Source organism: Diuraphis noxia, unplaced genomic scaffold (genome assembly GCF_037042655.1).
Source record: "Diuraphis noxia isolate RWA-SAM2 unplaced genomic scaffold, SU_Dnox_SAM2 contig0001, whole genome shotgun sequence".
NCBI lineage: Eukaryota > Metazoa > Arthropoda > Insecta > Hemiptera > Aphididae > Diuraphis > Diuraphis noxia.
In genome coordinates, this window is record NW_028301711.1 from 86298084 (window position 1) to 86317216 (window position 19133).

The 19133-nt window shown below is 30.2% G+C and overlaps 2 protein-coding genes and 1 pseudogene across 2 annotated transcripts; 2 read left to right on the top strand and 1 right to left on the bottom strand.

The window, feature by feature from the left end:
* LOC149062276 (zinc finger MYM-type protein 1-like) overlaps positions 1–19133 on the top strand; it is a 299795-nt pseudogene that overhangs the window by 191938 nt on the left and 88724 nt on the right.
* LOC149062285 (uncharacterized) lies at positions 1149–3024 on the top strand. The gene has a single exon (XM_089215466.1). It carries the CDS (start codon positions 1488–1490, stop codon positions 2958–2960), a length of 1473 nt encoding a protein of 490 aa, XP_089071592.1. The 5' UTR covers positions 1149–1487; the 3' UTR covers positions 2961–3024.
* Positions 9648–11400, bottom strand: LOC149062286 (uncharacterized). The gene is made up of 2 exons (XM_089221726.1): positions 11284–11400; positions 9648–10730 (listed from the first exon to the last, which is right to left on the bottom strand). Exons 1-2 carry the CDS (start codon positions 11398–11400, stop codon positions 9648–9650), a joined length of 1200 nt encoding a protein of 399 aa, XP_089077852.1.

The following is a 19133-nucleotide window of genomic DNA, read 5'->3' on the forward strand; positions in this document are numbered from 1 at the left end:
TGGTATAAATAATAATATGCAATTATCAATTTTTAATAAATATGCATTTATTGAAATAATAATAATTTTATTAGTTATACAAAAATATTATAAAATTAATAAATAATGTGTTTATGATAATAAATTGGGTTTGTAGAATTTAGAAAATATTTAGGTAATAAATTAATAAATTAAATTTTTAAAATGGAACTTTTTTTTATTATTTTGATCAAATAAATTATTAAATTAATAAACATTATGTTCAAAATAACAATTTGGTTTTTAGATCTTACAAAATATAAAAGTTATCATTTAACAAAATATAGTTGAACAATTAATACAGATTTTATTAATTTAAAAATGTATAGTATTAAATGTATAAATATTATGTTTAAAATAACAATTTGGCTCAATACTTCTATATATTTTCATAAAGAACATTATTAACTTATGTCTTCAATCTTCAAACATCGAGATTAGGCATAAATTATTAAAAAGTATTACGTATATAACCCCTTAAAAAGCGGAAGTGTGGAGTAGTCCTCTTAAGAAACCGACACATGCCTGTAAACATCATGCTTGTAAACAATTGTTTTGCGAGAAAAAGAAATTTATTCCTACTCAATACTAAAGAAGACAATAATTTCCGTCGTACCATTTTTCCAATTGTTATCATTGAAACAAAAAAATTATTGTTATTTAAAATCCGTTTTTAAAAAAGTTTTTTCAAATTTCAATAACTATTTTTTGTACCTTACTTTATATATGTTATGATGTTCGCGGTAAATTATGAATTCAGTATTATAGATAATTATCTTTTTAAATTGTATATTCTGAAGTAGCTGTACCTACCTATATGAAAAAAATGAAACTAAGGATTACGAGGGGTCGCTTAATTTGAAGGTAAGTATGGTATTGTTATTACTAGGGCCCGGAAGTTCATGCATTTGCATGTTTTTAATGAGTGCATCAAAAAGTTGCTGGATGAGCTACAAATTTGAATCACAACCTGATGAGTTCAAAAATGAAATTTTAGTTTGCATATTTTCGCATATTTTGAGGTTTTTTACATAATATGCATATTTTAAAAAAAAATTGCATTTTATTGCATTTTACCTTTGATATTTTTTTTTTCATTAATATTTTATAGAAATTTCGGACTTTGAGTATAAAAACCTATTTAAAATTATACAGGTCGTACTTTAATTTAATATTATGTAATTACTAGGGCCCGGAAGTTCATGCGATAATTCATGATAGGCGATAACGATAAGCCAGTACTTAGCCTATACTTCTAGCTAAATTGAATTGAAACGATAATCGACAATTGTTATATTCTCAAATATCAAGTATTAATAAAATGGTTTAATGACTGTCGCGATTATCATGATAGCACGATACAAGAACGTATTATAGTGAGAGTCCGAGCACAAGGTTTAGTCCGTTAGTCGTGTGCGATCGTCCTATAGTGTTGTTTTTGTTTTACATCAGTTTCCATTAATTTTAAAATGCCAAAAGTCGGAACGAATCGAATTTGTAGTTATGTGGCCGAGTTTGGTGAAAATATATTTGCATCCGATGGAGGTGTTTTATTTTGTAAAATGTGCGAAATAAAGGTGAACAGTGACAAACGTTTTTGCGTAACTCAGCATATAAAAACTGAGAAACATGCTCGAGCTGTTAATCGCAAAGCTAAAAAAAATAGTTCAACGCAACCGCTTATTACGACACCATCATCACGAAAATCTGATTTTAACAAAGATTTATGCAAAGCATTGTTAAAATCAAATATTCCGTTGGAAAAACTAAGCAACACACATTTTCGATCATTTCTAGAAAAATATGTGGATAAGGACATTCCTTCCGTATCTACGCTAAGAAAAACCTACGTCGAAGATTGCTACCAAGAAACGATGGACGAGATAAGAAATGAGGTGAAAAATAAAAAGATTTGGGTGTCGATTGATGAGACGACAGATTCAGAAGGGCGATATGTTGCGAATGTTATAATTGGCACGTTACCAGTAGATGAACCTGGTAAACATTTTTTACTTGCCTCTGAAGTTCTGGAAAAAGCAAACCATACAACAATTAGTAAGCTTTTTGACAAAGCACTTTTTTCATTATGGCCGAAAGGAATACAACATGACGACGTTATTTTGTTTGTTAGCGATGCAGCACCGTATATGGTGAAAGCTGCAAAATCCATACAGGCCTTTTACTCCAAAATGATACATGTAACCTGTCTGGCCCACGGTCTTCACCGAGTATGTGAGAAAATTCGAGCAGAATTCCCTAAAGTCGATGAACTTATATCCAACATGAAAAAAGTATTTTTGAAAGCACCAGCTCGCATCGAATTATTTCGACGAGAAGCCGCTGATACGCCATTGCCACCTTCACCAATTATAACGCGCTGGGGTACCTGGTTGAAAGCGGCTATGTATTATTGTGAGCATTTTAAAACTATAAAAAAAGTTGTTAATATGCTTGATGCTGATGATGCCGTGGCAATTGAAAAAGTAAAACAAATAATATGTGATAAAAATGTTCAATCAAATTTAATTTTTATTCACACAAATTATGGTTTCTTAATATCAGCCATTAACAGTTTAGAAACTCGAGGAACACCCTTAGTTGAAGAAATTCAAATTGTAAATAATGTCATAAAAAAATTAAAAGAAATTAAAGTTCCAAAAGGCGTTATAATTTACAATAAATTGGAACAAGTTATTGAGAAAAACGAGGGGTTTAAGATACTGTCAACAATTTCAAAAGTCATGTCAGGAGAAGAAACAACAACAGATGGCCTTCCAGAGGATCTTCAAATTTCAGATTTCATACATTTCAAGTATGCTCCAATTTCTTCTGTTGATGTAGAACGGAGCTTTTCTCTTTACAAAAATATGTTGGCTGATAATCGCCGTTCATTTGTATTTGAAAACCTGTCAAAGTCACTGGTTGTAAATTGTAATTCCTAAAGTAAATATAACATAATATATACCATATTAATTAATAAATAAATTGTGCTTGTTTTTTCCCATATTTTAATTATTTTTTTTTTTACCAAAAACGAAAATAACTTGATGTTTTTTTTTTTTTTAAATGCATATTTAGCGCATATTTTATTGATCTTGAGCGCATATTTGCATGCATATTTTGATAGTTTTTTGTGCATGAACTTCCGGGCCCTAGTTATTACTTATATCTTATACTATACTAGTTAGTAGTAACTATTAAGCTTTAATGCTAGTGGTACCGGTATTTTATTTTAAACCTTATCCAGATACCTACACAATTTTTCTAATAATTAAGTATGTGAGATTGTACGTATTCTCTGGAAATCTGAATTAGCTAATCGTCTTACTACAGATAGTAGGTACACAACTACACAAGTTATATTGAGTATATTATGAAAGTTTTACTGCGCAAACTATGGTTTACTTATTTTAGTTATCAATAATGTCATGTTACGAGAAAAGTCTAATGAGATCGCAAAATAAGATTTCAACCATTTTCCACTCATACATTCAAAATTATAGACCAGCTAGTCATTACTCCAGAGTTTGACATCGAACAGAACGTTTGTCTAGTGTCTTTGCTCTCTGCTGCCTATAGCTATCGCCTGTCGTATTCTGACATTCAATTCTGAATTAAAATCTGTGTAAGTACAATGTACATATAGATATTATAGTTTTAAATATGCAATATAGTTTTTATACAGAATAGTTTTTTTTTTTTATGTAGTCGCTGATCATTTACTGAAATTCATTTTAATTTAGTCATCAATCATTTTGAAATTTTCGTATTTTTCAAAGTTTTATTTCAATGTAATTTGTAGTGCAAAGATTAAAAATAATACACCTATTATAGATCTATGTCTTTAAAAAAAAAATTATTACTTTTTAAATTGATGATTATTAGTTTTTACATTTTTGTACCAATATATACCTATATTTTAAATTTATAATATTCTAAATGTATGTTTGATGTATAAATATTGAAAGTTGGACTTAGTTGTCACTAGTTTTATTACCAGTAATTTTTTTTATATATATACAGTAACCACTGTGCACATTTTAACTTTATGATGTAAATTATGATAATTCATTAACTAATATGGTACAACACTACAAATTTATACATCAACTGTCATTCACATTTTCATAAAAATTGTGTTTTCTAGTTTAGATTTTCTAAGTCTAAAATAGAAGTACAATAAAATAAAGCATGCTTAATCAACAAGATAGAAAATAGTAATAAATGAAGGCTCATAATAGTTTTTTTTAGGATAATTAATAAATTTGTAGATATATCTTATATTATACAATTGTTTAGTTAATAAATAACCTATTTGCTTATATCAAATAACATATGTTTATATAATATAATAGAGTTTATTATTATATTGTTTTAAGTGCTACTATTATTAAATACCTAATATGATTTGTTTTATTTGTAAAAAAAATATTTTAACTTTTTCGGCACTGATGGTACATTATAAAATAATTCACTTACTAAAATCTTCAAGTACATATGAGTGTACAGAATTTGGATGTACTCAATCATTTCCTAATTTAAAAAATTTTAAAAGACACGTATCAATAAATCATGCAAGGAAATCTATTACTGTACCAACTCGATCAACAATATATAATAATTTAAACAATAATAATGAATGTGGTTATATTAATATAAATTTGAATCACATAATAGATTCACCTCAACATGTGAACCATAATTATGCCACCATTGATACCTATAACACCCCTGATGACAACCCCATATTACTTGCACCTGTAGATGATATTTTTGACATTGATAATGTTATCAACTCGTTTCATACTTCTTCAGTAAAATTTACCTTATCATTGCTTAGTAAAAATAATTTTAGTAGAAAAGATGTTTTCGAAATCCAACATGAAATAGAAAAAAATTTAATTGAACCAATAGAAAACTTAATTACTAGTTTCACACAAAAATTAATTAAAGAATCTATTTGATTATCAACTTTACACACAATTAAAACAGCAATTACAAATACATTTGATTTTTGTAGCACAGAGTTTTCTTTAAACAGTTGGTTAATCAATAATAATTTATTTAATAATATCCAACAATTTAATATAAGTGATGAAATTAATTTAGTTTGTAATGATGGTGAAACAATATATAATGACAGTGTTACCAAAGGTGTATTATTACCATTACATTTTCAATTTAAAACTTTTTTTGAACATGAAAACAATTTTTATATCACTTTAAAAATGTATGAACAGCTAAAAATCAGTTCACACGCATCTGTACATTCTGTTTCAGCAATTTATTATAGTTTCCCTTTATCTGATCAATCAAAACTTATAAACATACATTTAGCTGCTCTAATAAAGGCTGTAGACATGAAGGAATTTGGAAATGATTTATGTTTAAATTAATTAATAAGCCAAATAAATGATATTGAGGTAAATGGAATCAATATAGTTACCCAAAATGGTATACAAGAAGTACATTTTATTTTAGGACTATTTCTTGGTGATAATTTAGGATTAAACACTATTACTGAATTTAGTAAATCATTTTCAGCAAATTTTTTTCGTAGGTTTTGTAAGGTTCATAAAACAATAACTAAACATTTATGTAAAGAAAATCCTTCATTACTCCGTAATTCTTTAAAGTATGTAGATGATATTGCGATTAATGACTTCAAGCAAACTGGTATTTATAAAGATTCAGTTTTAAATAAGATAAATTCTTTTCATGTAACTACTAATTATAGTATTGATATTATGGATGATATCTTCGAAGGTATTTGTCATTATAATTTGTGTAATATAATTAATTATTATACTGAGGAGGTCAAGATATTTTCTCTAGAAACATTAAATTATAGAAAAAAGCATTTTAACTATGGCCCTATAGAAGTAGGAAATATATCACCTCCTATAAAACCTATTCATATAACAAACTTTCACTTAAAAATGTCAGCGAGAGAAATGATGACATTTATTTATTATTTTTCTTTAATGATAGGAGATTTAGTTCCAGAGGATGATAATGTGTGGTCATTTTATTTTTATTTTTTGGAAATCATTGAAATTTTACTCATATGTCAAATTTCCTTTGCAACAATTTTCCATCTACAACAACTAATAGAAAAGCATAATTATGAATATATCACATTGTTCAAGGATACGTTAAAACCTAAACACCATCTATTAGTTCATTATCTAAATATTATCAAATACTCTGGTCCTCCAAAACATTTTTGTTGTTTTAGATATGAGGCCAAACACAAAGAGATGAAACTATATGCACATGCAATTACATCAAGGAAAACTATTTGTTTGTCCTCAGCCAAAAAATATCAAAACAAATTTGCATACAATATTCTAAATTCTTCTCTTAAGAGGACGCTACACCCGCATGTGTTGTCTCCGTCTTACAAGTACGTAACATTGCAAAAACTGTTTCGCGCGGGAAAGAACCGAGAAGGCTACAGTCATAACTAAAAAACGAAATTCTCACCACAGCTAAAAGGGAATTTCAACTGTGCAACGTTGTTTTAAATTTTTTGATATTAGAACTGAAAAAAAAGTTATTCGATTTTGAAAAATGCAAAAATAATGAATTTTGAAACAATAAGAACTTTTTTTCTATTTGTGATATCGAAAAATTGAAAACAACGTTGCACAGTAAATGTTCTCCTTATTATGTGGTGAAAATTTCGTTTCTTAGTTATAGCTGTAGCCTTCTCGGTTCTTTCCCGCGCGAAACAGTTTTTGCAATGTTACGCACTTGTAAGACGGAGACAATACATGCGGGTGTAGCGTCCTCTTAATGTTAAAATAAATTTAAATAATAAATATGTGAATGATAGTAATTACAATCAACTTATTTTAAGAGTTCTACATTTAACAAGTGACCAATATATATGTTACTCACAGATAGAATTTAAAGGTACATTATACAAAATAGGTTATTTCTAAACAAATTTTAATGATGAAATTTGTTTATATGAAATTTTAGAAATTATATTTGTTAAGCGAAATTTCAGAGTTCAGTTTATTGTACAACAAATGGAAATTGATTTTTATAACTCCCATCTTAAAGCATATCAAGTAAATAAAACAAAAACTATTTTGAGTCCAGAGGACTGTAGTGGGCCACCAGTGAATATTAATGAATTATCTAATGGTAATTTAATGTTAAGACTAAAAGAATATTTTTAAGATAATGAACACTGTACAATGTATATATATAATGTATATTTTTTTTATGTATATAATTCTACTTCAATTATTATTTTTATTTAATTATTATTGCTTTGTAAATATATGAGTTATGTTCTAAATTAATGTCAAATAGGTTATTAATAGAGATAAAAAATGAATATATTTTATGAAAGAGATGAAAATACTACAGATAACGTTGAATACACATCAATAGATAATTTATTAAATAATTATAATGAGTTACGTTCTATAATGGATACTAGTAGTTATCCACAGAGGTTATAGTGGGGAAAAATTCCAGAGGGGACTGATGTCTCCATAAAGTTTTAAGCGTTCCATATATAATTTTAGGTATAATGTCTAATGTATAAAATCCTAATTTGTTAAAGGGGACGCTTTTTAACCGCCGTCAGAGGTAAGGGGACTGAGTCCTCCTGCGTCCCCCTCCACTTTAACCCCTGAAACTCTAATAAGAAAATATGCACGATGACACACCACTTGCCAGTACATCAGAAAATTCAACAAGTTATCAATCTGTTGATAACGATCAATTAAAAAACCTCCTTATAGAATGGAATCTTGGTTGTTTGTACCAAATATGTATAGGTAACAATACTAAACCAAATATTAAAATGTTTTATTAAAATTAATTATTTTATTTTAGAGCAACAAATGGATTTAGAGGCCTTAGGCAGGCGCGGATCCAGATCAATTATTAGGAGGGGGGGGGCATTTTTTATTTAGACATAATATAATACATACAATTTAATAATTCTATTATATTATAATTATTAGGTACCATATTTGCCATATAAATATTTCTTAACACTGTAAAGAAATAAACTTTTAACTACAAATATAAAAAACGTAGGTAGGTACATTGAAAAGAAAACGCTTTATTTAAGAACAATCAAAAAATATTAAATATGAAATAAAAATAAAAATTATAGAGCAAAATCTAATTTTCTGTTGGTTTTTGAAAACATGTCAATAACTTTATTCACGTCTACATCAATATCACGGTGGATATTTAAAAGAGCAAGTCCAGTTAATCTGGTCTCTGACATTGTTGATCTCAGCCATGTTTTGAGTCTTCGTAGTGTTGAAAAGTTCTCTCAGCACTTGCATTGCTTATAGGAAGAGTTATCAAAATGATCAAAAGGTGATTGATTAACGGAAATATTTCTTCGTCACATTTTGCAAGTATATCTGTAACACACATGGAATTTACTAAAATGTTTTCAAGTTTTTCACGGTTCCATTTTTGTTTCCATAATCTAAACTCTGAACGTAATAAAGTAAATACCATGTCTTTATCATTTGAAAGAAGTGCTTGAAAATCGTCTGCTAATGCTTTTAAGATAATTTCTGATTTATTTAATGAATATGAAGTTGTATTTTCATTTATAAACTTGTTAGGAAGTATATATGAAAGATTGAAGCACTCTAGTGTTTTTTGTGAAAAACGTGCTTTTAAATCATTAATTACATTATCTAATAATGGAATAAATATGCTTAATTTATAATATTCTTCTGTACTATTTGTTTGATAATTTGCACGATTTGTTTGTCTTGAACAATTCCTTGGAATTTTCAAATCAACTTTTTGAGTTTTAGCTATACTCTCGGACGATTTATAAACTTCTTTAAACCGAGTAGAACAATTTTCTCGGCATTCTGACAGAATATTTAGTGTATCTTTCATTATATTGGCTGCTTCATGTAAATCAATAGACTTTTTTTGAAAACATTTACTTAGTTGAAGAGTGTAGCTAAGCATATGAGAGAGACTACAAAGTGAAACAATAATTTCACTGTCACATAATACTGTTGCTAGGGATTTAGCTTTTCCAGAAGTATTCAAGTCTTTCCATGATGTAATTTCTAACAATGCATCAATAATGTTATGCATATCTTGCATAAAACTCATTACTCCTTCATGTCTTTCGACCCATCTCGTTTCGCATAAACCAATCAATTGATGCCCAACATATTTTTTTAAAACAACTGTTCTTTTAGCTGATGCAGAAAAAAATGATACAGTTTCATTAATTACTCCAATAAGATTTCTGATACTTTTGACACGTGAAGATTGTGATATAGAATTATTTAGCGAGTGATTATAACAAGGCCATCTGCGAGCATTAGGTGCTACTTTAATGATTTATCTAACAGCTCCACGAAGTTCTGATACCATTACGCTACATCCATCAGTCCCTAAACCCACACATTTTTCCAAATCAAGACCAATACTATTTATTTGTTTGATAATAATTTTACCTAGTACTTCTCCAGTTATTGAAATTTCTTTTTTTCTCTACCATTTTCTTCACTTTCCTCGTTATCTTCATTTTCTTCTATTTTCTTCTATGCTTTCATCAAAAGCATCGACAAACATGACGAAATCTTCTCTAATTGTATCATTATAAATGTATCTTAACACCAAACTAATTTGTGAACGTTTTGACACATCAAGAGTTTCATCAAATATGATACTGTAAAAACCACTGCCATTTTTAATTCTTGATAGAATATTAAAATTACTTTACTACAACATTCAATAATTTCATTTTGTGTTGTTTTACTTATGTATGTGGCCTTTGAAGGAGTGTTTTGAAGATGGTTTTCAAGAACACTGTCACCTGATTTAACGCGAAACTTTAATAGTTCTCTAAAGTTTCCTTCATTTAAATAAGTACTTTGGTTATTGGTATTAATTGAAGTCGTTGTTATTAACATACCGTCATCTCTGTGGCCTCGGAGTGAAATGTTTTGTCTGCCTAAAAATATAATACTTTCGATAATTGGAATAAGGCGCATTCTATTCTCATTAACTTCTGCCAAACGTTTAGTATTTAATAAATTATGTACTTCTAAATTAGGATTATGATAAGTTTTCAAAAAACTTTTACCAAATTCTATAGATTCCTTGTGGTACTGTGTTCTTTCGTGATGTTTTAAATCCCCTGTTTCACCTAACAATTTTGAAAATTTAACTAATGGCTGTGTTACAAGTTTTAGTAAATTTACGTTTTTTTGAAAACCACCTTTGTGTAGATTATTAAAAATTGGACAATATTTCCAGAATAATCCTTGCTTCGATGGAGAAAATACCAACCAATTGAAAGAATTCAAATGTTGATGACCGACATACCGGCGTATCGGTTTTCCTCCTTTTATATGTTCCGAATAAGGAAACACATAATCTTTTGGTGGCACCCAAGGATTTTCAAGAAGCTGACATTTTGTATAATCATCAATAGTATTTCCAATGTATTGACCTATATCAGTCGAGTAAAAAGTTTGAGGTATTTGAGTTGATGACATTGGTAGTGTCTGAGTTGAAGAAGGGCATGGAGTTGGTGATGGGCATGATGATATTTGAGACGGAAATTGTGATGTTTTGGACGTCAATATGTCATGTGTTAATTGAGAAGAGGATGTATCATTTTCTAAAACCTGTTTTTTAGCAGGTAAAAAATATGAATTTATAGTTCTTTTTTCACTTGATGATTGTGCCTGCGAATAATTCAATAATGATAGATAATAAAATGATTATCATTATTTTGATCCAATTATTTGATTCAAATATATTTAATTTACCTATTTAGTATATTATATTATATTATAAACCATAATTAATACTAAATAATAAATACTATTGATTATAAATGTTATTTTGTACCTATTCAATTTCAAAATAACAACTGATGCAGGGAATGGGCAATTCCAAATGGCCTGGATAACTCGGAATATTATTTAATAAAAATAAATCGCATGAAATAAATTTTCTACAAAACTGATCAATATTATAACTTTTAGTAGGTACATGAATAATAATTTAATTTATTTCGTTTTATGATATTCTAAAATTAAGTTTGGCGTTATGTTTTGTTTTAATGATATATTGTAGATTTTGTTAATCGTTACGTATGTTTTGTTTTGTGGTACCTATTAAATTGTTTATGATTATCATTTTCCGTTATAATTACATAATTTTATATTATATTTGTATATTAATATCATAAATTCATAAAACTAAAATGTATTTAATACAAATTACGATACGTACCATTTTTAAAGATGTATTGTCTTCGTTGTCAGTACTCAGTAGTTCATGTATAGTTGCACAGAACAAAATGAATGATACGGAATGAAAATATATTTTATAAGTTATAACGGTAGACATATCAATGCGGGCGATTACGATATGAGACGACGACCGGTGCCCGTCATGTCGTCAGTCGGCACGATTAGAAATTACCGAATTATAAATAGAACGATTCAACGATCCGCAAAACAATATAGTAATATATTATTATTTAATATTTATGATGAACATAAAAACTAAGAAATAACAGCCTAAACAGTTTATTTTCATATTCGCTATAAAAAAATATAATTTTTAAATATGATGATTTTTTTTTCGTTTCGTGATACTTGGGGGGGGGGGCATCGCTCCCATGCCTCCCCCTTGGATCCGTGCCTGGCCTTAGGGCTAATAAATGATAATCATAGTCCGCAGTCGGATTTCGTTATTTTCGATTTTCCGACCGATTTTCACCATAGAGTATGGCTTTTGGGTCTGGGAAAAAATTTCAAAATATCGAAAAACGTCCGAGAGGTTTTTTATTCGTATACCGTAGTAGAAAAATAGTCCGCGGTCGGATTTCCGTTTTGCCGATTTGTTCGCGCGCACTCCGTCATTATTTGGAATTATTTTGTCATCGCAGCTATCATCAAGAGACAATGTTAAATTATATTTTATTGAATTGGTAGGTACTTACAACAAAATATTGTAACTTACAATAAATAAAAATATATACTTATTATTAATATATTTATGAACTTAAAAATTTGGTGGTCCTGAAAAGGGCCGTTTTAAATGGTTTATATTTACTGCCAACGTGCCTATACAATTTCTGGAAATTAGATAAAACTTGATTTTTTTTCAATATGACGTATTATACATACGATAAAAAAATTGGTTATTTTCTTAAGAAGTTTTAGGATTAAATACGATCCCAGGATATACACGTGCTATGTCAGACAGAAATCGTACAATTGGTCATGTAAACTACCTCATCTCTCCTGGAAATTTGTACTGTAAATTCATTGTACCTACTCAACTATGTACGAGTCAAAAAGCTATGGACTTAGAAAATATTCGAATCAAACCGAATTTATTCTTTCATTCAGAATACTTAACTTACATTTAGCTTTCATGTTATAAATAAATATATGTTTTACCACAATAAATAACCAATTAATCTAATTAAGAAGAATTCTACGTTGTGTAATAAACTCAAGAGTCACCTTCCAAACATCATCCTTGACTACTGATACCTGTAGGCGACGTGATCACTACAGTAATATAAAAAATAAATTACATGTAAAATCGAAAAAATAATATTGTTTAATAATATAAATAAAAAATAAAAATAATAAACTGTGATGCCACGCTAAATCTTAAAATTATTATCTTTATACATACTTGTTAAATATTTAAATATTAATATTTAAATACTTTTTCTGTATTTTAAATACATATTATTATATTTTGTTTTTAAAAATATTAAATATAAAATTTTCAAACAAGATATTATTATTTACTATTTAGTTTCGTTTATCGATTATGAAGAAATATTGCTTATCGTCGATGAAAAGACATGACGATTAAAAATAATATTTCCCGTATATCGTATATCTATTTGGCTATTTATAGTTCATAGACTCATAGTATCATAGCACAACGACACCACGAATCCCAGTCTCACACACACATACACACACTCCGCACTCGTTAATCGTTATTCGTTAATATTTTAATAATCGTCAAAAGTTATTTTATTACGTATTGTTTCTTAAATGAAATAAATTTTAAAATAGTATTACTGTACAACTGTATAAGTTAATTATTATTTCTACAAAATATTACAAACAAGATTACTCACCTGATGGTATTTCTGGCGTATTTAATTATTTAGCTATCTTATCCCACAAATCATCTGTCAGTTTTGATCTCATATAATCTTCATGAGAAGTATCATACAAAACAGGAAAGCCTCTAACAATTTCAATTAATTTTTCCATCTTAAAAAATATAGGAAATATAGGAAAATATATATTAATATAATCCAAATATAGGAACCCACGATCCACGAAACTGTGTTGAAAGCACAACTTTACCCATGCGAACACAGGCTGGAACTTTACTGGCCGTGGGATAGGTTTAATATGCGCCACTCCGTCTCAATCAACGTTCTACAAAATAGTCCACACGTGTGCTGCGCGTGGCGTGTACATGGGCTGTGTCCAATTTGCGCCGGCTCTCAAACTCGGCTTGTCGGTGTATATGGTTGCAACGATCCGTCCTCTATCGCCAACATGGACGACGACGCCTTCGAAGACGCGTTTGGGCGATACTCCTCACGTCGTCGGACTGGGAAAGCATCGTGCGATATTTTTCTACAGACGGCCGGGAACCCAAACAAATTAACGGCGTCGGTTCCTATGGAGGATTACGTGATGGACGCAATTTTATACAAGTATGTGGTAAAAAGTTATTTGCAATATGTTCGTCATTCGTATCTAAAAGAAGTGTTCATGTCGACTATGGTTAAAAAATATGGGTCATCGTATTGCTTTAATGCCAATCATTTAAAAGAATATACATTTCGGACCACAGAAGTTGACATTTTGTATAACAGACATTTGCCCAGTGTACGAAATTACGAAAATAAATTTCAAATTTTTAAAATAATAAAAACTATTACGAACCGTTTGAAGCAACTCCTTTTTATATTCATTTCAATGACCTTGTTTATAGCATGTCAGATAAATTAAAAATATACGAAGGTACTAGAAAAATACCTGCGCCGAAAAAATGTCAATTTTGTTTATACCAACACTACAGGGAAAATACACGTCATAATAGAAAATTGGTGAAATTATGCTATCCGTTATTAAACAAAGCTACTTACGACCACATATTCGACCACATGTACGAACCTAATTATATGGATAATATTGACTTTTCGTAAATTTAGGAAGTCGGATCTCGAAGGACTCAGGGACACGAAGGAAATGTGGAAATATGCGTCAATGAAATGCCGAACGACGTTCCCAGAGAACTCAGTGCATTTGCAGAACATCAAGACGGCAATGCGAACCACTCTCCCGTTGATGAAAAACTCGGATACGATGAGGGAAGTTCCAATATCAAATCAGTATGCGTGTACCCAACATCGCTAAAAAATTAGCTGTACCAGTATCCTTGTTGTCCGCCCAACGCTTTCACGAATATCAAAGAATTTTATTTGAATAGTCGATTAAATACTATATTAGATGAAGACAAAAAATGTAAAGTAGCTCTTAGGAATTGGTGCACTATTATACGGGACTGGAGTATTAATGAATTCGTTGAATATTATAATAAACCTAACGTACAACCATATTTTAACGCGTACGCTAGAGGGCCTGGAACTATTTATTACGATATCGATAAATCCGTTTCAATAGCTTCCGAGTTATTGATGTATCAATTTGAAAACAACGAGTGTTTTATTTGTCGATTTTTGCAAACTCTAGTCAACATATTGGATAAAAAAATCTAATTATTTAATTTAAAAAATGTAATTAAAACTTATATCAACTATTTTACAACTATTTGTATACCTATTTAATATTATTTAAGAAAAGTGTCTAATAATGTATCCTCTCCTAGAAGCAGCACCGATGATTTCTCCATTGAGATTATTATCTCTAAAAGGATCATCAACTTCATCAACGTCTTCATCATCATTGTCTTCTATATTAAGTAATCTTAATTTTAAACTTATGTTGTATAAAACAGCACAAGCTACAATAATTGAAACCGAAGTCAGTGTGGAGTTAGCAAGACCTCTCCTTAACCAAGGAAATTTTCTTTTCCACACACCGAAAACTCGTTCTATAATATTCCTCGTTTTAATTTGTGCTTTGTTATAGTTTTTTTCTAAATTGGTAATAGGATTTAGAAGTGGAGTGAAAAGATATGGTTTACAAGTATAACCTATAAAGTATAAACACTAAAAAGGTAAAACTGTATAGTACGTATTTTATAGGTCTATTGTTTACTGTATAAAAATAAATATACCATTATCTCCTAAAAGCAGTAAATTATTATTATTACGGGAAAAGAAAGTGCATGCACGACTTGCATTGAAGATAAAACTATCATGATAACTTCCTGGCCATCGGGCCACCATATCATATATTTCCATTTGAGGACCACAAACCACCTACATTTTTTTAGAAGACACTTATTAATTTTTGTAATAATTTTTAAATTTGAAAAAAATTTTATGTTGTTACTTGGACATTTAATGAAAACCATCCTTTTCTATTTCAAAAAAATTCCCCATTAGGACCACCCGGGTTTTGTGTCTTTATATGGGTACAGTCAATACAAGCACCAACTCCGGGTATTCCAGCGACATCGTTTAAAATATTGTTTATAAGAAATTTTCTAAGTCCAATGAATTAAATTAAACAACAGACTGGCGTGAAGGTGCTCTGGCTAGTCTGGTCAAGTCGCGTCTGAATACAGGCCGTTTCGAGGTCCCTTATATAGTGCTACCCTCTACTCCCCATAGTCTACTCGTTCTTGTCGCTGTTCTCACGGATGTGGTATAATTATCTAGACTGACGGAAATGTTACTCGCCCACATACAAGCCAAATGTGCATCCCGTGCAGCTGCAGACCTTAGCGATTGATATTATAATTAACATTAAGAGTATATATTATAATATTACATTTAAACATTTGGTTCTTTGAACTTTTGTAATGATGCATAAAACTACGTCTTGTGCACCCTTATTGAGGACATTTTTATAGTCGTCTGTTCCCATGATTTAGTATGTCCCTAATTTTAATGATTTCCAGAAATGCTGTCTCTCCTACATTTACAAGGATCGTCGCACCCTTCCCTAGATTGATGCGGCTGGTACCTAGTTGACCGTGAACTATATAATGCGGGACGCTAGTCCATAGCATTACATTGTAGTAAATTACATTTTATATTGTATCAACAACATTTTTAATTAACAACATCTTAATTTATATATTATTAATTAATAACATCCTAATTTAAATATCCTTAAATAATGACATCTTAATTTACATATTGTTTATTCAAAACTGTCCCCTTTGTACTGCTCTTCTTTGCCAGTCAACAGATCCGTAGTTAGAATTAAAACATTCAGTGAAATTTTGTCGAATTGAAAATGCTTCATTAGAACTTCTACTTCGATTATGTGCTAATGAACTAAAATTACTTTCATCAAAGCTGTATGCTATTTCATCATCTTCGTCCTGTATACTGGCATTTGAAAGAATATCAGTTCTCAAATAATTATGAAGCACAATTGTGGCCAACACTACTTTATCTATGGTGTCCAATTTGCATTCAAAAGGTCTTTTGTACACACGAAATCTTGCTGTTAATATTCCAAAGCTACTTTCTACTGTTTGTCTTGCTCGGGATAATCGATAATTAAAAACCTTGTTTTCATAATTGCCAGTCACTCTCGCTCTAGGATATGGACGCATCAAATTTGGCATTAGAGGAAATGCTTCGTCTCCGACAAAGACATACGGTGTTCCTGTATTTTGCCCGGGTAACGGTTTTGGTTCGGGCAATTGTAAAGACCCACTGTTTAGCATTTTCCCTAACTAGGAATTGGCGAAAATGTTTCCATCGCTAAACCTACCCATAGAACCCACATTTATAGTTGTAAAACGATAATTTGCATCCACAGTCGCCATCAAAACAATGGAAAAATATTGCTTATAGTTGTAGAAAGAAGACCCACTAAGAAGTGGTTTCCGAATGGCGATATGTTTTCCATCAACTGCACCCAAACAGTTATAAAACTGCCATTTTCTCTCATAATCCAAGGAAATATTTTTCCAAGTTTCCACTGTTGGTGCAGGTATGTAGAAGGGTTGTAAACGATGCCACAGAGCTGCACATACTTCATTTACAATATTTGATACTGTTCTCTCCCCCAATCTATAGCTCAATGCTATAGTTTTAAACATGTCACCAGTGGCCAAATACCTAAAAAAGTATGAAAAAAAATGATATAGTTTCTAAACGGAGTGATAAATGTATTGATTTTACAATGATGTGTGTTTTTTTGTTTATTTTTTTATAATTGACGATTGAATTTGTATTTTATTTTATACGACTATTTTTAATTACAGCGCAAGTTGCTAAGGATCAATGGCGAAAGCTAAGAGAATGTCATAGAGAAGCTCTTCGGAGACAACAAAAAAAAAGTGGGCAACAGGCAACACATGTTAGGCTATGGACGTACCAAAAACAAATGGAGTTTCTCCAACCTTTTATGAAAAACAGAAATACTGTTGGAAATCCCACTTCACCCCTTGAAGAAAGTCAATTGGCCACTTTACCCTGTGAAGAAAGTCAGTTGGAAGAGTTTGATATTCCACCATCTGATGAACCCAGAATTGAAGCAACAAATGGCGAACCAACCGAACCTTCTGAAAATGTCGCCCGTAAAAGATTTAAAAAATCCACGATTTCTAATGATCCTGTTATGCGAAAGTTTATTGAGGAAAGTGACAAGAGAGCAAAAAAGAGGGATGAATTACGTCAGAGTCTTGTTGCAGAAACACAAAAGCAAGAAGAATTAAAAAATGATGCTTTGTATCAATTTTTTATGTCTATGTACAACATCACTAAAGGTCTTCCAACAAAATACCAAAGAGAAGTCAGAAGAAATTTGTTTCAAGCTGTTTCTGATGCCGAAGATAAAGCTGAGGATGAAATCACAGACAAACGTGAAGTTAACCAAACTTATCAGATGAACACACAACGTGCTATTTCAATAACACCCCAGCCTACTAGTTTATTATCTTGTGCCTTAACGCAAGGATACCCTGAATTTTTTTCTGCATCGAATTCAACTTCGATTAGCTCAGTTGACACAAATGAAAGAAACTGCTCAAGACATAAAGACGATTCTTCAAGAACATTTTTTGATTTGTTATAACATGGTGTAATTGAATAATATAATAATATAATAATAATATTTTACAAAAAAAAACATTTTTCTTTACATTTTTTTTCGTTTTTAGTTTTAAAGTCACAGCCAAATAAAAAAAATTGATTTTGTCGAAAACTGGTGAATTACGAGTACCTACTTTGTAATTTGTTATATTTATATAAACCTAAAAATTGTCAAGAAATGCAAAATAAATTTTCTTATTTTCATTAAAAGTACATAAAACAGATAAAAACAAAAACCAAATATATTATTAGATTCTTGAAACCGTACATGATCGCCTACGATTTATTTCAAAACACTAACTTATCGCCAGTCATAATTATTAGTAACCATCAAATGTAATCGTGGTATTAAACGCTTACCTTAGGCATACTGCTAGTTTTTCTTCACTTCCAATAGGTTTTTGTGCATTGCACTCTTGACCAGTGATATCCATTTTAATTAATTCATGAACTTCACTAAACTGTTTTCTGTTTAATCTAAACGACTCTTTGAACACACTATCTGGAACTTCACTGGATAACTTAAACTCTCCATGACTCTCTCTTTTTCGTAAATATTCATTCGTTTTACTTTTTTTTCTTTTTTTGCCGAGTAGGTGTGAAACTATATACCTTTCATCGTCCTCAGATTCAGATTCTAAATCGAGAAGAAGTTGCTGCTGGCTTGCTGTCATCTTATGAGCTATACTGGGAGAAATGATGGAGATTTTGGTATATGTAGGGTAATGGGTATGGGTAAGGCATGGGCGTGGGCTGAGTTCAATATGCGTTACTATTAAAAAACGTGGACTTGGACTGGGTTTCGGTCACACGTGTGCTGCGCGTGGCGTGTACATGGGCTAGG